Source organism: Rissa tridactyla, chromosome 7, assembly GCF_028500815.1.
Source record: "Rissa tridactyla isolate bRisTri1 chromosome 7, bRisTri1.patW.cur.20221130, whole genome shotgun sequence".
Classification (NCBI taxonomy): Eukaryota; Metazoa; Chordata; class Aves; order Charadriiformes; family Laridae; genus Rissa; species Rissa tridactyla.
Window position 1 is genome coordinate 18,850,833 of NC_071472.1, and position 22,086 is coordinate 18,872,918.

At 40.4% G+C, this 22,086-nt stretch overlaps 2 protein-coding genes across 7 annotated transcripts in view; both read right to left on the reverse strand.

The window, feature by feature from the left end:
* The window catches only part of ITGB6 (integrin subunit beta 6), a 66,761-nt gene extending 57,298 nt beyond the window's left edge, over nt 1-9,463 (reverse strand). Inside the window, exon 1 of the mRNA XM_054207714.1 lies at nt 6,647-9,463. The gene's annotated coding sequence lies outside the window, so the exon portion shown is untranslated. The remainder of the gene's footprint in view (nt 1-6,646) is intronic.
* A 297-nt stretch (nt 9,464-9,760) lies between these two features.
* The window catches only part of RBMS1 (RNA binding motif single stranded interacting protein 1), a 149,640-nt gene continuing 137,314 nt past the window's right edge, over nt 9,761-22,086 (reverse strand). For 4 of the 6 annotated variants that reach the window (XM_054207719.1, XM_054207720.1, XM_054207718.1 and 1 more), the window contains exons 10-14: nt 19,541-19,591; nt 17,251-17,361; nt 16,509-16,589; nt 15,208-15,292; nt 9,761-12,278 (exon numbers count right to left, since the gene is read on the reverse strand). In XM_054207719.1, coding sequence (XP_054063694.1) covers nt 15,215-15,292; nt 16,509-16,589; nt 17,251-17,361; nt 19,541-19,591 — 321 coding nt within the window. In that variant the 3' untranslated portion in view covers nt 9,761-12,278; nt 15,208-15,214. The remainder of the gene's footprint in view (nt 12,279-15,207; nt 15,293-16,508; nt 16,590-17,250; nt 17,362-19,540; nt 19,592-22,086) is intronic. The other 2 variants (XM_054207721.1, XM_054207723.1) reach the window with 1 other exon arrangement.

Genomic DNA, 22,086 nt, shown 5'->3' on the forward strand with positions numbered 1-22,086 from the left:
CTTTTCAGTGCAACTTTACAATTGCTTTTTTTAAACATTCTTAATGGAGTAAAATATCTGAAAAAGCCAGAATGGGTTTTAGGCCGCATAAATGGACTATGACCTTCATTCATCTTTAAAAAATAAAATATATTAAAGTGATGCATAGTTACAGCAATGCTGACAAAACAGCTAAACTTCAAGCATACTATTTTCATAGCCAAACCAATTTCCGAAAAACCTTACGAAGTAAAGGACATGCCAGTAAACCTTCCATGTTATTTACACAAATTATCAAAAGAAATGAGCATTCACAAACTTATCCATAGTTCAGAATGATTTATGCTCTCTTTTGCAATCAGCATCAGTATTTTATCAAGAAACGTGTTGTAACCGCAGAGTAATTATTTATAAATAATTTTTTAATTCATCGCTTGCGTGTATTTTTTGTATTCTTAGCTGCCAATTAGAGTGATAATAGGAACAGACCTGGAATACGTGCTATGAAGCCTTTAGGCACCCGTTGCACTACTCACCATTCAGGACAGACCTTTCAATTCAGGAAGTGCTGAATGCATTACCAGGCCCGTTGTCCCAAACCCCTGCGAGACATGTCACTTGTCTCTATTGTGGTAATAAAGACATTCCTGGCATTCTGGTATTAAGAAACCAGAAGTAACATATTAGCTTTACTTTTCCTCTGCTACTTAAAAATGAGCACATACGATAGAGCACATAGTTTAGAAGACTATGAAGATAGTATCCTATTGAATGACAGACTGTCTGGTTGATTTACATGAAATACCAAGTGCTCGTATGAGAAAAGGTTAAAATTAGATTGACGAGCAAATGTGCTACCAGACTGCTGGCTGACAAATGGCAAAGTTATGCCAACGTATTACTTATTCTGGAGGCGCCCAAGAAGCAAGCAGGAGGATAGTAATTCATGTGCTAGAATACATTCACGTTTAGCATAAACAAAGAGTCCTCAGGGTCTGCAACAGGAACATATTAGCTATACGTAATTTATGTCAACAAATAAGTCAGTGGAACAATTTCATTATTAAATATGGAATTTGAATGACTCATGTTTTCTTAAGTCAAGAGTGGGCTGCTCTACTGTCATTTAAGTTAGTGGAGAATAATGCCTTGTTGAATGACTACATTGTTCTTCCAATAAATTGACAATTGTGCTCCATCCTCCTTCCTCCTGCCAGTCACACAATGACAATACAGGTTAGTCATGTAGCGTTTCCCAGCGGCTCTTAGGTTATAGTCTGATCGCTCCTTGGTCCCTCTAAAGAGTCAGTCTAGTTCAGTGGTGGTAACTGCTTTGCCTTTCTCCTTTCTTTTCGGCAAGTTCTGCTGCGATCCACGCAGTCAGCTCTACTAAAGCTCGCTCACTAAGCGTGAACCAAGGAAAAATTTTAACTTGCCCAACTGAAGGCACTTTGGTTTTTAAAATTCAGCACTGAACATGCGTCGCAAACTGACCTTTGTGCTCTGGGCACTCAGCGGGTCTGAAAATAAAGTTCTGTGATTTTACGGGTGCTAAAATCAATAGGTCAGAGATGCAGGACGCTTCTCGAAGCATTAGCTTTCACGATTAGCAGCTGGATAATGGTGATAATGAATAATAACCAGTCAGATGCATCTCAAATTTGTCTATAAACTGGAAATACCATTCTGAAAGAGATAGAAACAAGTTACATTACTGATGCCTGCTACTTTTTAACTCATCCTACACAGCTTGACTAGTAACTACTTAAAATGTTAAAAGCTGTTACTTTATGAAGTGGACAACACATAACGGTATCTTTCTTCCTTTGGAAAGGATGGAAATTCCGCAGCTTACTCCTGTGGAATCACAGGTTGGCTATAGACTGAATTTTTCAATATGTGAACATGAATTAAAGAGGAATTTACAGAGCAGACAATACGGACTTGAACCTGCCCTTCATTGGAACAACTTTTTGACATTTTGTTAAATTGAAACTATGCTAAAGCTTTAACAGACCCAAACCCATTTGCCAACCTGTTTCCTTAGGGAAAAGTGTTCCTATTCCCTTTCAAATCGCCACGACAGACAGCATGTTAGGGGAGGGAGCTAATTGTCCCCATTAGTCATCACCTTGTCAGGATGACTGGCAGCCCGTAGCCTTCAGACTTGCTTGAAAAACTAAAGCTAGTTAAGATCTTCTTAAGTCTGGACTGAAGAGACACCTCTAGACCTGCCACCCCTCAGTGACACCTGAAAAGCTGGTCCAATATTTTATGCCAGGTCTTTAATATGTCTGGTAGTTTCTTCGTCTTCCAAAACTACTGTCGAGTAACAGGGGAGGGGAAATAAAAACGAATTCAAGGTTTGAATCGCAGCAGGGTCTCTTTCTAGCCTCCTCCCCCTGCAATATTATTCTTGTAAGTGATTGATGACCAGGGATATGCAGGAACAATTTGTTACTATCTAAAATAATCCACTAGGGTGCAAAATAGCCTCTATAAAAAGAGTAGCCATTTCTGGAAAAATCTCTGCTTTTTAAAGCTGTGATATATTGAACGGAATTTACCACCGGAGCCTTCACAAGTAGCTGTTGGAAGCAGTTATTAAAGGAGGTATTCGGCTAGCCTCAGATCTTGTGCAAACAGTTGTAGTTCCCCTGAGCAGGATCGCACTGACAGCCTGGTTTCGGTCCTTTCGGCGAGAGAGAGGCAAAAAAGCGAGAGACGCTAGCAGAGCATCTGCTAGTTAGATCAAAAAAAGTCTGTCTTGTTGGCAGAGCTATTGTCCTTTGGTCACACCAATCCTAATTTGAGTCCTGCTTGCAGCAGCGTATAAAACCTGTGACAAACATAGTCACGCTGACACCGAGGTGGATGCCAAAAGAAGATAATCACAAGTACTCGAGACTGCAAAGGAAAAAAAAAAAATCACAGAGAAGGAAAGCTTTCAGGTCTGAAATTTGAAAAAAAAAAAAAAAATTACTTTGGATTTGAGTGTTTTTCTCCGCGGTCCTCATTCAATACAAAAAGCGATCCTCAAAAAATTGCAAACACAAGCCCGGATCAGATCCTTTTCCAGAAATTCAAGTCTGTGCCTGTGTACTGTTTAGCCTAAGGCTAGGGCGTATGCAAAACAGAGAAATACTTTATATTTCCAGACTTACAGTATTTTATTCATGACTGTCTATGAACTGCCCTATTTGTTCTGGTTGCTCTTTGGGTCTTTTATTGTGCAGCAATCTTTTATTATACAGCAATTTGGCCTGGTCCAGAAGTGATTCATCTAATTACTTTGAAGAGTGACAAAATCCCCATCAGAGATTAACAAATGCTTCTTGTAGTCCACATCTAAGAGCAGGATGGTGTAGGTCAGAGTGGCTGCCCCTGCCTGGGGCACGCACGGTGCGCGACAAGGCTGAGCGTCCAGCGCAACCAGAGGTGAACACAACCGTCTGAAACGCGTGTGCAAGCCAAAACCAAAAATCCCCTTGACAAAAAGGGGAGCTACAAAAAGGTTCTGAGACTCGAAGCACTAACATCCTCTGTGGGTTATGGTTAATTTATTCATGAGATTCAAGCGGCACCACAGAGAGAGACAAGGCAGCAAAAATAACTATTTCTGTTGTCCCCTCCTCCCGCCTTCCCCATCCGTATTAGTAATCTGGATAGATACATTAGAAGCCATCTTTAATGACCACTGAAAGGTCTTCTTGAATGAACTTTGCAAAAATGAGCAGCCTTTTCTGTATCACCCCAAATACTTTGCATAGTTTTGTTCTGCAGTAGAGATTTTCCACTTAGCCCCCAAGATACCAATTTATTTTCAGAGCTTTGTTTACATCCTGAAAAGGTATTTCTTTCGCGTTGTTTTGAACGAGTATATTTTTAATTGTCTTTGCTCTTACAAAGATATAATAATAATAAAAAGGGTGCTCCCAAGAGCATACGCAGACTGGCTTTGAGTTAACGGGAAAAAGGTTTCTCGGTCTGGTCTGGGTTGAATCTTTGCAGTCTGCTCGACTTCTCCAGAATTCCCTTGCTGTTTGGCTCCTCTTGTGTTCGTCTGTCACATACAAGCTTCTTGTCGTTTCTCCCTGACCCTGCCTGGAGCATTTGTGTTTTTGGTGATGTGGTTTTGATTAGTTTCTTTTTTTTTTTTTTCTTTCCCCTTGTCTGCTGCGCAGCGAAGGCACCCTTACACATTTCATTAACCAAAAGGAAATCACGGCTTTTTTTTTTCCTCTGATGAAGACAACACTGTTGCCATCTTAATGATGATTAAACCCACATTATTAGAAATGTGAGCACTTGCACTGTACTGCGCAAAGGCAGGATGAGGTTTTGCTTTTAATAATAGGTAGCTATAAATGCACCATAATTAACATACTATGGATGGGAGTTCACCTTTTTCGATTATTTCAGCTTTTAAGGAAGATGCCCTCTGGTGGCTGCAAGATAAGATGTTATTTAAGCTCTGGGGTAAGAAGAGCAGCAGTGGGACAGTTGGGGTGCGGGGGTCTCCCCAGCCTGTCCCCCCAGCTGTGCTGGCAGCCAAAGGCGGCTGCAGGAGGGAGAGCCTGAGCCCGGGCCAGCAGAGAGTCCCCCCCTGCGCCCAGGGCTCCGCTCCGCTCGCCCACCTGTGCGACTCGCGTTAAAAAAGGACGGAACCCAACGGTTGGGTTTGCCAATGAGCACAGCGTTGCTTAGGAAATTAATTGCAGCCTTGAAACGGGGCAGCACCGCGCACTGCAGGGCCGATCGGATGATCAGCATCTGGAATAGATGAGCTGTGCATACGCTTACCGTAATACACGCAACGGTATGGTTTGGCCTGAATTGTTTTCCGAGAGATGACTGGCTAGTTTCATCTGCAAAATATTTTCAGGAGAGGAATTCCTGGAACTGCTTAATTCTTTTTTTTGTTTATTTTTAATAACTGAGATCTGGATTTTCAGCACATCAGTACAAAACTTATCCTAGAACGGAGGGTAAAGCCCTGCTGTTTCTAGAGACACCACAGTGAAGATGGAGCTAGACCACTCAAATACAAATATAGTTCACTAAGAAACAACTTAAAACCCAAGGGTTCCCACCCTGGTACGCAAGCGTACACCCCTATGCTGTCTCTGTTCAGTAGCTTCTGTGGTTCAAGAGCTCATGGCACCGGGACTGCACAAGTGGCAACAGGCTTTTTCCTGTGTGAAGCCCACGACTCGCTGATGAGCTGCCTCCCTCCCACTCCCGTACGAACCCTCTGACTACTGCCGGCTGGAACCCCTTGGAACTACAGAAAGCGAGCAGAGCCAGGCTGAAGGAGGTCAGGAACTTACGACAGACGCAGCTGGTAACTTCTGGAGTATTTTATTCCACCTAGCTACACTGACCTCTCTTAAAGCTCTTTGAAACCAAACTTTCATTCTGTTCTAGCAAAGACAGCAACACTTGGAGCTCTCTGAATATCCACTCCTCCAACTGCCCTTGAACGATGTTTTCTTGACACCTGGAAGGAAGTGTCTTGGGAGGAAGACCTGGAGTTTGTCACCCCTCGCTGCAGCCCCAGCCATACACCTCCCTCCCCTCTCCCAGGGCTGTAGCCGCCCGTGCACCAGGGCCCAGCTCTGACCCGGCCCAGCTGCGCAACCTGGCCTCAGAATGCTGAAAAAAAACCATCAGAAAGTCTGTGGAGAGATAAGAAAGGTAAAATTACAGACAGAGGTAGAGCTGTTGGGACAGGATTGCCAGTAGCTCAAGGATTCAGGAGGGAAAGCAGCTACACGGAAAGGTATAAAATAGTCAGGAGGCATCAGGTCGGTTTGCTGGGGCAAGCCATCGGTGCCAGGGGCACTGACGGAGCTTGGCAGAGGATGGAAACGCGGCAACGCTGAGGGTCTGCTCCGGGGAGCTGCAGGGACGGCCCCTTCCCCTCCCGCCCGACACCTGCCTGGCCAGCAAAGCCACCGCGGCTGCCTCGCTGGGTGAGCATCCTCGTCCCTAGCCTAATGGCTTGTGAAATCTTACTTTTTTTCTCTGTGGACTAGTCAATAAATAACTGCTTTATGCTCCTAGTTATGTATATTTTCCTTACAGATTATCTTTGAGACTGGCTAAAGATACCCAAACAAACTGACCCAAAAGCGAGGTTGTAACAAATACCTGTAAATACATTTATACATTTTCTTTTTTTTTTTTTTTTTTACATTCACTGGAACGCAAAAAAGGTTAGCACAGTATTTCTCATTGGTGGAAAAAAAGTATTTCCCATTGGGGAAAGACTAAAGCACAAAAGGAAAAGTAATTTTCTGTTCGTGCTTGCAAAAAAGCCAAAATTATTTACCAAAACATCCTATTTACTAGTAAGTTTTCTCTTAGCCTTCTCTTAAACCATTGTTTTATTCCATTACCCTTAAGCGCTTCACAGATAATACTTGAAAACATGAGCCCTGTGTGTTAATTTGAGGTGGTGAAAATACCAGGGAAAATTCCCATTGCTGAAGACTTCTTTAGGACCAGCAGAGTGTACATGCGGGAATATTTTCCACGTGGTTTTTCCCTCGGTAACACTGGCATGCCAGGCTCTAAAACGATAAAGCTGCTCAGAAATCTGCCTGAGCAGGTCGATCTGAACGCCTGTAGTGTGCACGTGGGAAGTCTTTAGGGTGCCACATACCTTCGCTCTTTAAGTTCTCCACATATCCCTTTCTATCCCAGTGAAGCTGTCGAAAGACATCACGTCATTCAGCGGAAGGGAGCCCGATGCAACCCAGCAGAATTCAGAACCCCGCTGAGGTAAGCACCGAGTGAGGGCGTACTGTTGAACAAGGCAAGGTAACTTAAGCAGTTGAAGCTTGCTTGGTGACAAGCTGGCCTTCCTTCTTGGACATGGAAAAAAAAAAAATCCAGGAGTATTTTCCTGTGATATGGTTTCTCCTTTACTAGAGAAATGAGCTGCACAGGTTTCTCAGATGGTAGATGCAGTTCGAGCTGTCCTGAATAGGAAAGACTGACTCATTCCACACACAAGCTTTTACACGCTCCCTCTGGTCACTGCACTGTAAATCTTTGCTGTTCTGACATCTGCTTGGCTTTTCTTAGTAGCTGGAGGAGAAGTTGCCAAACAGAATAGGTTTTGTATATCCTAACCCCTATTCTGGATAGAATTAACGGACCAAGTCTGAAAGCCAAAAGCCTCAGATTTGTTTGGGTTAATCAATGCCAGAATTTGTTGGCTAGGGAATGGTACAGATGATCTTTCGCAGTTGAAAGAGTACGTCAGTGTTGCAAGCGTTTGGAAGGTAACAGCATACATGTCTTAAATGCCACCAACTAACACATTGGCTTTCACTAAGACACTGCTGGACAGGATAGGATCGAGTATCTTATTCCAACGCATGTGAAAGTTTGCAAATAATTTTGGAGCAGCTGATCAAAGCAAAAGGAACAGTGAAGTGTGCACAGGAGGAGTAGGAGTACAAACTCATATAAATATTCTGGCACATAAAATGCATTTCTCATATGATGTTTCTGCAGAAAGTGAGGTGGCACAGTTTTAGTCAATCATCAAATTTGTCTGGTATGGTGGAGGTACCATGGCATAAATTAAAGCTAGAAGGGGAGAGCAAAACAGCACCTCTCATTAATTTTTTCTCCTGAGAAAAACTGACAAAGAGTACCAGGAAAGTGCTTTAGACCACTCTGACTTACTCCACAAATATTCTAGCCCAATCTAGCAACCAGTCATTAGCAGGGCTCAGCAGATCAACAGTACTTTGTTACACTCCTGCTAATGCGTTGCTTGCACTTGTCTTGCACCTGCCCAGTGTAGTTCATTTATAAAATAGAGAAAGATAACAGATTTTGTTCAGCGCCTAAACAAAGGCTACTTTCTAATCACTAACAGCCACAAATAATAGCGTCTGTACACGATCTTGCACAAAACGTTTGTATCAGTACAAAAATCATCCTACATGAATATGACGCTTATCAGTATTTGTTAACAGGTAAAGAAAAATTTACTAGCAGCGTGTTTGCAAGTAGGGTTCAAAACAGGTTGAATGCAAAGAGGATGGAGTCAACGTTAGAACAAGCCAGTTGGCAATAAATATGCGTTTTATTATATATAATAAAAGTATATTACATAAAGATATTGCATTATTGCAGATTGCCTGATAGAAATGATACACACAACTTTATTATATCAGGGAAAAGGTACTAATCTGAAAGCATTCATTCTTATCAAATATATTTGGAGTTACAGTAACAGACCTAAGTTTATCATAGGGCTAATTAGAAAAGAAAATAGATAGCAAAAAGCCTTTCCAACCTGCATTATTCTGAGTCTATTGCACATAGCTTTTGTGAGGTAGCATTCATACATAATTCAGAAAGACTGCTTAATAATCTGAGATTAATTCTGTGTGGTGGTGAACAGGAATACTGTAACAAAACCCTTTAAAAGTTTTCTGTATTCATCTTCTCACCCACTGCATTTTAGACAGCCAACATACTGGGACAGTATTTAAATTACCACAAAATGGTTAAAAGGTATTTTTTTCAGGTACAGGAATCTAAATGTGTTTAGTAGCACACAGTGTGAGTTTTTTTTTTCTCTTCACTGACAACGAGCCATCCTTGCCGAGGATGTCTGTATTGCATAAACTAACGTAAATCCCGTTTCCCAACCTCTAGGTGAGTACATCTCGCTACCTCCACTGGAAACACGTTTATTCTCAGTATCTTGCGTGAGCACCGTGTGACCGAAGGCTCGGGCTGTGCATTGCCTGCAGGGTGACCCCAGGGCACCCAGCCAGCACCTGCCTGGCCTGGCCCAGTCCTGGCCGTATGTCAAAACCAGGTGTGTAATGTAAAGGACGGTCTCCCACGGGGCAGAGGGCTCTCCAGGGCAGCACAGCCTGCGCCGAGCGAGCCTTCCCTTTGCCCATCCAAAGCAGGCGCCCACAGGATCACCCAGTGAGCCACTGCTCCCTGCCACTGCGCGCACCCTCGGGCACCCAAGACCAAGTCAGAGCCCCTCTCCTGCCACAGGCATCGACACAAAGCTACGTGGAGGACTGTGTGATTGGGAAAGCATTTGGCCAAGGAGACACACTAGTTGATATTTCACTCTATTTCTTTTCCAAGCCTTACTCTGGGCAGAGCAGTCCCCTGTCTGATACACACCATCAGCAGTGGTGATCTTGCCAAAAGGATAATAAAATCCGAGATGATCTTTAAAGAAATAAAATGCTCAAAGATTGCAGGTGGAAGGCAAACGCTCGGGATAAGTTTTAATTCCAGCGAAGTATCACCTCTGCTCTCCAGAGCCAGGCATGCCAGCCAATGCCACTGCAGCGGGAAAGACGAAAGGACTTTTAGGCAGCAAATTCAATGCTCCGAACAACCAAAGTGACCCTCTGTCTTCACACCCTTACTTCTAGAAGACTGGCTTGCACTTACAACTACAGCGTACCAGCATGGTTACACACAGCTCTCCGTGCGGGCTGACATGCAGAACAACGGAGTTCTTGCATTCAAATCAGGTATAGCTTCATATATTTCTCATCTGTCTCTCCCTGTTTTGTCTGAAAGAACACGTGACTTTGTAATGTGGTTTGAACGACTTAAAATTTGATTTTAACGAAAGCTAGAGGAGGGAAAAACCCAGACTCTAAAGCAAAAAGCAACTCCGAGCACTTCAAAATACTTGCACAGGTTTTATCATAACCTGTGTGGGTTTTCCCCCAGTAAAGGAAGGGCTGAAGGAAGAAGACAACGCATTTTCATTTTTTTGGGATCTTTTTTATTCAAAAGTTTTCAAAGAAATAAAACAGAAAAAAGCTAACAATCTAATCAAATTTACAGTTCAAAAATGTCTTTTGGCATTTAACAAGTCCTAGGAAACAAAACTACAGAGTTATCTTGAACCGGACAAATAAGTTACCACTGGCAAGTTTGTGGCACTAGTAAAACAAAAATAAAAAATTAACTCTCTTGATCATATAGATATCTCTATGAAAATCTTTTTTTTTCAATCTGTACAAAAGGTCTTTCTTCATAAATTAATTTTTTTATAATTTAATGGCTGTCTACTATGTGATGTTTAAGTAACTGATTATTTCTTTATGTACAGAGGTTAAATTTCCCAAATCTTACCCAGACAATGAGTATGGCACTTAGTTCAGACATTTCGGCAGCAGCTCTTCCCTCCCTCTAACACAGCTATCATACTGCAGTTTCAATTAACGCAAAAACATCAAGTAGTGAGAGATCCAGGTTCGGAAAGTTACCAGATACAGGCAAGGTGCTGCAGGAAGTCTGGACTTTTACAAAGCAGTAATATTCCAGGGAGCATAGAACCAATAATACCACAACTTTTTAAAAAAAAGAAAAAACAAAAACACATCTCTTATGACTATGTATTTCACTAGAATCTACACTTCTCAGAGCAGCAATTTACTTTTGAAACTATGAAATGTCACCGACATCTATACTCCAATACTCACACAAAATTTAAAAACTAAAAAATACTTGAAAGAAACAACTGCTTAGCCCTAGCTCCTGAGCTAGGATGATTTGGTCTGCGGAAACAGGGAGGGCCAGCAACCTGTCCCAATACAAAAGGAAATAAACTTTGAGGTAGATAACTGATCATATACAGCTGACCAGAGAAGTACACAGTTTTGGAAGACAACTTAATTTATCATTCGATTTAAAACATATGCAATTGTAATAAAGAGCTTTAGTAGCAGTGAATTATCTAATATGTGAAGTACAAATAACTGTGTATTTATGAATCAGGAATTTCATAGTTTCAAAATCGGTTTTCTTTACACTTAACACTTGTAGTGATGATGTAAAGTGTGGCACTGCTTGGATCCAAGTCTTCCTTCATGCTTTTGTGTCCATACATCAATTAAAATTATAAAACCTAAATGCAAATGTACAAAAAAGGCACATTCTCCTAACCGCAAACTGGTCCGGCAAAAATAAAGAGTACAGAAGACGTAATGCTGAGACAAATCAGAATTATTGGTTACTGGCTCTTTGTTCTTTGGTAAAGTTACCTTTTAAAAGTGCCAAGTCTTTTTATTTTTATTTACCTACTATAGAGAGCTAGTACCCAATCAATTATGCTTCTACTTAAATCTCAGCGTATGTTTGAAAACGAGTCCTTTAGCTTTTGCCATTTTGCTAAAATAGCAACTTTTCTGTTTGCTAAGTCTCAGCACAATCCTCATCCTAAAGCACTATCATTAGTATAAAGGAAGGACAAAAACATTCGGTGATATCCCCACCCCAAAACTCCCTACTCTACCTATGCTAAAACTAGAACATCAAGTTAGTTTCTGAAAAAAAGGCAAAAAAAGATTTTACATTGCATCATACAGCAGAGTTCCTAAATCATTCAAACTACCAGAGGGAACTATTGGCATATGGCCTTACAAACAATTTATCCTATTAAAATTTCCCCAGTCAGAAAATGTGTTTCACACAAAACATTTTTTTCCCCTCTTGCATTTCACTACCTTACATATTATGTGAAAAATCATTAAAAACACTTACTACACATTAAAAAAGCCAAATTTTCAGCAATTTTTATTGACTACCTTTAAAAGCCCTATGCTGCTGTTTTACAAGGCATAATAGACCAGCTCATTTGGTCAAAGCATTCTACACCATTAGTTTGGACTACTTACTGAAACAGCTACAGCATTGAAAGATTTAAGGCAAATTGGAATTTATAGAAAAGGATAAGACACTTCACACTACATTAAAAGAAAAACAGAAAGCTAAAAGACCAGACACTATAACTGCAACACTGCACTAAAGCAACACTCACACACTGCAAGCACAGAACATCATCTTAGATGTTTTACTATTTTAAACTTCAGAAAACCCATTTCATACAATAAAAAAAAAAAAGGAAAAAGAAAAAAAAAGAAACAAACAAAATAAAAATAAACCAAAACACAAATTCTGTCATGCACGTGAATAAGTCTTCGTGGTCATCTGTGCATACCCAGAAATTTGAATATTTTTTTTTGCGTCGTAACACTTGATAAAAATTTTTTTTTTTACTAAAATAAACCTGTTCATGGGAACAGCTACTAGATGAATTTAAGGTTTTTCTTATGCACCTTATAGAACTTATAGCAAAAATAGTTTTAGTTGATTTCATTATAAATAACATTTTCAAGAACCTGTGCAAAACTGTCAATAATTCCTAAAGCACAATTGATCAGTAAAATCCATGATTGTTTCAGCCTTTGCACCCTTCTCCAGGCCCGGTCAACACTGGACATCTGTAACACAGAAAGGTCAGAGCTAGAGCAGAGTTACAATTGCAGAGATTTTTTCTCACATAACTGGCCACAACACTCAATCATTTCCTATTTCAGACAGCTGTGAGGCGGCTAAGTGAACCTGAGTGCAAACTTGAGAAGGAACACGGGCAGCACTTAGGGTGCTTGGCCCTTCCCAGGATAAGGCTCACTGCCAGGATACAGCCTGTGTTGTATTTTCCCCCTCTATCTCTAATACCTGCTCAGCATGCAGAGCTCCCACTGGGGAACGGCGAGACTGCATTCCAAGCTATTTCCTTCTTTGCTGTTGTTGGGTTTTTTATTTGTTATTATTATTGTTGTTTCCTTTTAATTGACCAAAAATGGTTGCGTGTATGAGCCTACTCCTGCGGCATCTCCAAGGCTTTTGATCTCTGGAAAAGGAACACAACTTTCTTTTGGTGCAGCCTCAGGGAGACTACGTACAAGTTCCAACAGCCAACACAGAGAGAGCTACTGAGCCTCCACAATGGTTAATCCTTAACAGCAATTCAGGGCTCACCAAATTTGAAGGAAGAGTGCTCAATTTACTATATTGGCTTATATTGCCATATGGGCTTAAAAAACTACCCAGCTAACGAGAAAAAGTTTAGACAATGTTTTAATTTCTCTAGGCAGGGCAAAGTCTGGTATTTTAAAGTTTGTACATTTATGGGTACGTATATGATGATAACAGGGTTTTTTCAAGGGTCTTTGACTATTTTCACATAGTAGCAACATTTTTAAAAGGAGCTATAAAGTTATTAAATGTAGCCATTAAAGGAAAGATGATGTGTATTTCTGATTGACTGCATCCACTTGTGCAAATGTGCTAGTTGTCATTCACCCCTTATTTATGGCAATACGTATACTGACTTTTAATAGGACATTCCCAAAAGTGCTGGATGTGCATTTAGAAAGAAGTTGCAATCTGACAATAGTAATGAAGCCACAACAATTAGGAGACCGCAGTCTTCCCTGTATGTGGGGTATTCAGGGCAAGAAATAACTGTCAACTACTCCCCTCCCCTTCACCTGTCTGAAAAACGACAAGTACCAGCATGTTCCAGGGACAGAAATACCAAATGCCATACTCGGAGGCTGAAATCAGCTGAGTAATATTAACCTTCCCCACGTGCCCCCTGCCACAGCCATTGCTGACAGATTTCCCTGGCTCCCACTGCATATAAATGCAGGTAATGGTACTTCTCTGAAGAATAAAATAGGTGGAGGATTTGCTTACAGCAAACGTAGAGAGTTGCTCACAGAGCTTGGTATTCTGCACAGAGTCATCGTTATAAAACGTGTCTCAAACAGCAACACATCTCATCCTTTCAGGAGACTAAAGGCTGCTCCTCCTGCCTGGCCCCAGCCCGTGGGAAAGATACTGGCAGGCTGGGAGAGAGAGGCAGGACGGGGAGATGGCGCGCAGGGTTACGCTTCGCTGTCTACCACACATGTCTCTTGGTAAGGAGGTTTTACATGCCCACAGGGAAGACTTAAGGCAAAACAAGTAACTCCTTGAGAAGTGGTTAACACCAGCCAATAGCCTCGGCATAGCAAACATGCAGGAGCCATGATTTTAACACTAGGAGATGGGTAAAGAGAAGAGACTGTGGCTTTGCTTTCTGCCTGCCCTGGATGCAAATCAAGGATGTGGGCTCGCTCTCGATGCCGGCATTCGGCCAGACTACAATAATAAACACAGGTCACATGTTGCGCTATGCAGACTGTGCCATCTGTTGAATGTGCGAAGTTTCCCCATTGGTTTATTTCTATCTTTACATTCTTGAACATATAAGAAGTTGTTCTGCCAATAATGGGGATGAGAGCAGTGTTGTCAAATAACACAGCTGACCTGCAAAATCAAAGGTAACGGTAGAATGTGCTACTGATAGGTCTACGCATTTTAGGGAGAATATAACACAATTAGAAGTTCCTCACACATAACTGATTATGATTTTTGAGACTCTAATAAATGCCGTGAGAGCTGTAGAAAAACCCTTCTAAGACAGCCTCTAGCAAGTTATGGCTGCTGAACAGAAATTTCCAGTATGAGGTCTTACAAAATTTGATTTAAAAAAAATTATGTAGTCAAGTTGCCTGGTTTACAAAGCACTCAGAAAAAGATGAGTCAAGGATCAACTAAATTCCAGAATTGTAAAACATGAAGGATGGAGAAGAGGATGGTTAGTGCATACAACGTTTTCAGGATGGCAATCTACAGAAAGCAAAAATTTTGCATGGGCGGAGTTTGGGTAAAGCTAATGATTGGTTCGTAAAGAATGGCCACGCAAACAAAACCAGAGGAAACCTGGAGCAGGAAAGTAAAACAACTCCGGAATTAGAGACAAGCTAGGACATAGATTAAAAATTAACTGACAAAATTCTGGACCAAACCGCTTTTTCCTAGAATAAAGGATGAGCAGGGAAATCTTGAGGAGAAAGGGTCAGCAACGATCTCTACCAGACCACCCTCCTGCCTGTGGTCTGTAAGTCAGTCGCAAAACTGCTTCCAAATCTCACAGGTACCAGAACTGGTGTATAATATATGTATAAATACAGTTCCCTTTAGCATCGTGATTCTAGTATTTTTGCACTAATTCATTGTTATTCTTGTATACAGCATGCTGCCAAGATGAACAAATTAAAATACAACATAATCCAGTTATGCTATAGAGAAATGATTAAAATGCTATTACTCATAATTCACTAACTCACTTCTGGAACCTGTCCTTCCTTTCCTGGCTTCTAACTCTAGCCAAGTTCAAGTTAACTTCACTGCCTGTCCCCAGATATTATGAGTATTATTTATATGATCTAAAAAAAATATTTCAATACAGAGTACTGTAAGTTATGTAACAAAATATCTTTGAATTCACATCTTTCATGTGACAGGATGAGCCCCTACCTCACAGTTACTTATTTTGCTGATACGTATATGGAGAATGGTCACTGGACGTCTCTACTGTAACCTGTTGTTGACCACTGGCTTCCTGCAAATAAAGCAGAAGACAGGACATGAGACACAAAATCAGGCAGCATTATCTGCAATTAACAGTCTTCATATCTGAAGTCTCACTAACATTGCTCAAGTGAGGTATTCCAAATCTGAGGTGTTAACTTTGCATTGATTTACATTTCAGCAAATAGAGAAATAAAATGATCATGCAAACCTTGTATTTCTTCAGCTGTTTTGATGATAATTAAAAAAACCCTTTGAAATTATAGAAATAAATATCGAAACGGAGCAAATAACTGCTAGTATATTTTCTACCTGCAAATGCCAAAGAGCATCCTGCCCCTCTCCTTTTGAGGAGCAGCAAGGATGAGACCTGCTTACCACATGTACAAACACTATGGCTTTGAGTGGTGTGGTGTGATTGGCACGAGGCAACACAAAGAACTGTAGTTGTGACTTCACACACAGATCCCCAGAAACCAGGGAATTCATTCAGCTGATAGTGCTCTGGCAGACAGCGCAACCAGCTAATTACCAAAAGTCTTTCTCCCACCCACATGGGCAGATGCATAAACTGAATCAAAGAAGTTCTAGAGTTTCTGGACAAACAGACTTTGAAATGACATGTATTTTCTTACAGACTCTGGAAGAAACTGTCTAGCCCTCATTCTGAATAAAAGAGCTGCAGCATACTTTACCTAGCTCCTCTGTTAAAAACGTACTGACCTATAAAAGGGTGTAAGGTAAGTCAAAAATAGTAGACAAACTATTGTCTACCATTTAGTTACATTCTTCAACTGGACTTGCAGAGGGGTCTATTAGGCGAATATGCATGGTACCCTGAGATGTCAGGGTAAAATTGAGATTCTTCGCAAAAAGTTACAATCATGGTTTGTTGGCAGAAAAGTTTACTCACAGGAAAACTAAATGAAAGATCAAAACTACAATACACTCCCTGGCTTGCTCCTATTGGAAGTCATGTTTTACAAAACACAGAAGTTCATCTGAGCTCCACTCATACAGATGGCTGCTCCAAGTACTGTACTGCTACAAGTACAGGTCATTCTTTGTTATAATACCAGTTACGTTAGTTGAGAATAATGACACTTTATCTTTTTAATATGTATTGTATTCACAGTACACACACAGTTACAATGTTAGGCTTCAAACAGCAGTTTTCCTAGCAAAAAAAAAAAATCTAATATCATATTCACGTCTCTTATCTCTGGTCTTTTATAAAATATACTGACCTCAACAGGAACGGCTGCTGTCTGGACATGTGTATATTGGGGTATGTAGGCTCCTTGCATAGCTGTTGTGGCTGGCATGTACTAGAAAGACAGAGAGTCCATTAAGTTGAGCTAAAGCCCACTGTAATTTTAAGAGTATTCAAAATACCTACCATGATATCATTTAATAGCTATTGACTGTTTCCCTAAAGCAATGTATATGAGAGAAAGACTTTTCTGTATAAAATCAATAGGATTTTCAGAAAAGTGAGATACCTGTTTTGAGAAAACTCAAATTTAGACTTCAAAGACTAGGTAAAGGACATTTCTATTAATCCCAATCATAATCTTTTCTTTTTTTTTTAATTCTATCTGCTCAGAAGAGTCTTTCAGTTTAGAAGCTAGCCTGCAACTCTTCTTCTGCTTTAGTTTCTGTTCCACACTTTGTATTACTTTCTGCAACTCTGATCTCCTGAAGAGCAAACCCAACTATTTTTTTCTTTTTCAATACAACTCTGGAGTTACTTCCTGGATTCCTTGCATTTGCTTTGATCTATATTATTTACTTATTTCCAATTCCTTCATCAGCTAATAGACTGAAAAAAAACCTGCTGAATAGGATTAAAAAATGAAGACAGTTCTTAATATTCTATTGGATGAAAGACTACTTAAAGGATTACTTTTTTCCTACACGTTAGTTGCACATGCATACGGCGTATTTTCTACTTGTGTAAGTTCTGTTTGGTATGAAATTGCTACATACTGTTCCAGTACTGCCTAATGAAAGATGACTCATCTGCTGTGTCAGAGGGCTTATCATCGATGCAGGCTGTAGTGACATGGTGTGGTCCATGGAGGGAGTCAGTACAGCACCCTATTAAAACAGAAAGAAAGAAAGGGGTTGTGGCAACACTCAGATTTTAATCACATTTTTGATTTGAGAGTCTAAGTACAGGCTGTCCTTTCGAGGGGATGTACCACAAGGACTCTCCCTAATCCCAGGCACCGACTCAGGACACAGGTCTGGAGGATTCCAAAAATTGTACTCAAGCAGATGTGTTCTGCACAGTTTGGTAATGGGGTAAGAACTGCCTTGACTTTCTATTAACACACAACTGACGTACAATGCACTTGAGACACCTGCTGAAAACACTTCGTAAAATATGAGTTTAACCAGATGCTAACTTTAAAGCACAAATTTGCACACGTTACCTGGTATAGATTCACTTAGCTTAAGCTTCCTTTGGAATTTCAGGCGTTACAAAGAAACAGTTGTCTCATCTTTAGGAATGGAGGCTTTGGAGGAACACTTGTGTTAGGGGAATTCTACCTGTCACACGCAGTGTTCTCACACAATACAAAGCTGCCCCAATTAATGGCTGGCCTCATTAGCACACACAACCTGAGAAGAGCAGGTCAGCAATGCTGTGTAAAAGATCGATTCTTTGTCTAAATACTAGCTACTGTGACAACCTTTCTATCACTCCTGTACTACTTCGTTAACTTCATAAAAAGTATATGTACGATTTTTAAACACCTGAGATTGCTAAATATGGAGGGCACACTCATAAGGTTTTCAGAGTTATCTGAAATGGAGGGCTATCAACAAATTTCATTTTACAAATCATGTTCTACAAAAACACATTTCCAATTACTTTGTATGACTTATGCTTGCAGAATTGTTGATTAAAATTGACTGAGGCTCAAAACTAACAGAAATAATTGCACTGTACTGAAAGCCAGTATTTTGAATCAATAGCTAATCCTTAAAAAGAAAAAAGAAAAGAAAAAACCCTACAGGGTAGAGTTGGAAAAACAACCATGTGATCAGCGTAGATGAAATGAGTCACAGGCACATCAAACACTAAAAGAATTTCCTGTCTGTAGACTGCAGGCTCCTCTGCAAAGCAAATGAGCAAGACGGCACCAGTCTTCACACAGGCCAAAACTGAACTTAAGTCAGGAATCCAGATCTTTATTTTCAACTGTGAAATCTCTTCTTGTATACCTGTGAAACTAATACACCTCACAGCATTGTAACGCATTAACTTGTGTCTTTCACAGCATAATGTGCAAGATGTTTTTTTATGAAAATCTGTGTAGGTAGAGAGAAAAGTTAAAACTAGTTGTGTGTGTGTGTGTGTGTGTGTGTGTGTGTGTGTGTTCAACATCAAAAATCACAAATACACCAACAATTGAGCATGTGAGAGGGTGTTCTGGTTCAGTATCACCTTCTCTGCATGCGCAAGAAGAAAATGTTCTGCCAAGAAGATTTACATTCTATAATCTGCATGAAGAGGTTAATTAAAGTCAAGACAATATCCGTACTATATCTGGAAACAGACTTGTTTGTTAACTACAGGAGTGCATATATTAAAGCGCCTGTTATTATTTGTCATGCTCATCTCAAGAAACCTAATAAATCTCAGATATAATGGTACTTAATTGGCAAATGACATAGATAAGAAGCAAAATAAGAAGCAAAATATCATGGGAGAGCATAGATTAGAATGTGTCTGGTACAGATGCCACAGCCAAAGTGTGGGGAGACCATCATTACTCATGAGCGGTGAAGCCAGAACAAGCTATGCAGGTTTTCTCAAGTGAGCGCCCATAATGTCACTTATATCACTACCTCCATCTGTCTCTCACAAATTATCCAGTCTGACCTATTCTAGACCCATTCTAAAACCTCGGATCTTCAATTCCAGCCCCTGTTAGGTGAACAGTATGTAAAACATTGGTATTTGCAAAGTGCTTTTCATTTAAATTTAAAAAAATAAAAAAAGTTTCCTCAGGATGCTGACTGGGTAACTCCAATTGTCCTTATCACCTCAATACCCTGAAGGAAACTTTTTTTCCTAATAAAATGAAGCCCCAATTCAGGTTACTATCTTAGTTTCTCTTTTCATTTTGATCCATGATTTAATCATGATGTAATTGTCAAAACTCTGGAAGTAACTGGGTGGGAATTGACCTATTTATTGTTGTTTTAAGTACGTAAAGTGTTTATCCAATCAGTAACAACGCAACAGAGAAGGAGAAAAACTTACTGGGTGCTGCATTATATATGGCTGAGGCTGCATCCAAGAAGGACTCTGAACCTAGAAAAGAAAATATCAGTATTTTATTTTTTGTTTCAGTCATTCTTTTCCTGAATACTCCAACAGAGATATAGTAAACGGCCTTCCAGTACCTAACGGGGCCCTACCAGGAAGATAGGACATGGGGTAACAGCTTCAAACTGAAAGAGGGGAGATTTAGATTGGACATCAGGAAGAAATTCTTTGCTGTGAAGGTGGTGAGACACTGAACAGGTTGCCCAGAGAAGTTGTGGCTGCCCCATCCCTGGAAGTGTTCAAGGCCAGGCTGGATGGGGCTTTGAGCAGCCTGGTCTAGTGGGAGGTGTCCCTGCCCATGGCAGGGGGGTTGGAACTGGATGATCTTTAGGGTCCCTTCCAACCTGAGCCGTTCTGTGATTCTCTAATTTAACAAATCATGTTAAAAAGCCCCCTCCCTTACTTATTCAGTTTTTAATGCAATTAGTCACTCTGCAGAGCAACACTGATTTCTACAAAAAGTGTATTTATTGTATCTGTACATCAGAAACAAGATTTGGAGACAATATACCACATACACCTTTCAGAACAGTATACTATGTTTTTAGTGTAGGTCTCAGAAATTTTATCAAGTATAACAAAAGGGTTCTAAATAGAGATTCCTGCTGTGTGGAGGCATCTTCTGTGTTTGAAATTCCTTTGGGGAAAAGTAATTGGGATCTCAGAAGGTATGGCATCATTTGCCTTCTAGTGAGATTGGAATAAAATAAATTATTGTATTGTCACAATGGAAAAAGAAACCAGTAATTCTGCTAGAATCTTGTTCCAGGAACAAGGAGAAGATTTAGGGGAATTGTTCTTCTCCAAGACATTACAGTACGTCATTCCCAAAGCAGAGGAAGAGGAGAAGGTTCTGAGGAGCATTCCTGCTCTGACAACTAGCATGTTTTCTCTCCAAAAACACCAGCTACCCAAACACTTAAATTGAGGCAGGATGCCTAACTTTGCATGACAAGGTAAATTAAAAAGACTAAAAGGTAAACTGATAGGTTATATGTTTATCCTAGTTAAAAAGAGCTGGTTGCGACAGCTCTTTGAAGAAGTGTGCTGCAAGAAATACCGAAGGTAAGAATGGCAGTATTTCCTCCCCGCCTCCTGTAGGTGTGTAGGATAAGGCAGGATTCTGACCGGCACCACACACAGAGTACTGACTCACCGCTGCTGCCAGACATTTAAAGCCCCTTAAAAACCTCTACCATCATTCCCAGAGTCCTGTGAACAGGACAGGTAGACAGACAGTCTTGAAAAAAACCCAGGTGAGGTATTTTCTGCAAGATGGAAATATTTCTTCCCTCCTTTTGGTATTGGCTTTCAAATAAAAACTTTTTTTTTCTTTTTCAATCAGAAAAAGAGCGAACAGGAGTTAAAAAATGGAAAACACTTGAACCCTCCCTTTCCTCAGGCAAAAGCTTAATGGCAAAAATACTGGTACAGCCTGACTAAAGCTTTGGCTAATCCACTCGTACTACGATAGTAACTGGCTTAGTACTGTCATTTGGGTATACGCGAGTTGCAGAAACAAACACTAGCCAAAACTCCATAAACGTGTTTACCTTTAATACGAATAAATCTAGAAACAGGTTATACCATGCCTCAAAGAAAAAATAAATAAATCATACTCTCGTGATACACCCCATTGTGTAGATGACAGAACGCTGCAGGTTTCAGTGAGAAGTGATCAGTAATGAAGATGTGACTAATGCTCAAACTGTGAAACTCTTCTGGCCAAGAACCTCCTTCCTCCCCAATACAGAACAGCTGAATTTAATTTTCAGTTCCTATTACGGTAGCACTTTAAGCATAATGATGTTAATAACTCCATCCACAATAATTTAAGCTCCGTGCCATGTATATTGAAATACTGGTAACAACATTTTTGGAAACATACACCATTACAGTCTGCCTATCTCAATAAGCCCAGAAAAGCGATACTATATTCCTACGAAGTATGTTTCCATGCCAACTTCCAACTTTTACTTGGATTCTGAATATCTTGCAGTCTTATATTGATAAATCATTTATATTTTAATAACAAATAGCAGCTAATTTGACTAGAATATTTTTCTGGGTAACAACTTGCTGTAGTTTTTGAGATATTACTGCACAAAGGAGAGTGATTCAATATACTGAGAAAAGCAGTACCAGCACTGTCGGCTGCGAGCAAACATTGTGTTGCATAAGTGACCTCAGAAATTAACATAAAATTAATCCGGCTGCCCTTTACCCAGCAGTACACTGTTTTAGCTCCTACATAACGCTTTGCTCGCGCAAGGCGGCATTAGACCTCCAAACTAACATTAGACAATTCTTTCTCATTCTTCTCACCTGGAATGGGAGGGTATGTGGAAATTTATGTAAGGGAATAATGACCAAATGGCCCACAGTGCCTCTGTTAGCCTTCTATATTCCTTCTACAGAGCCTTCTATATTCATTTTCACCCATAGTAGGCTAGAAAACTCACCACGTCTCTCTCACTAAA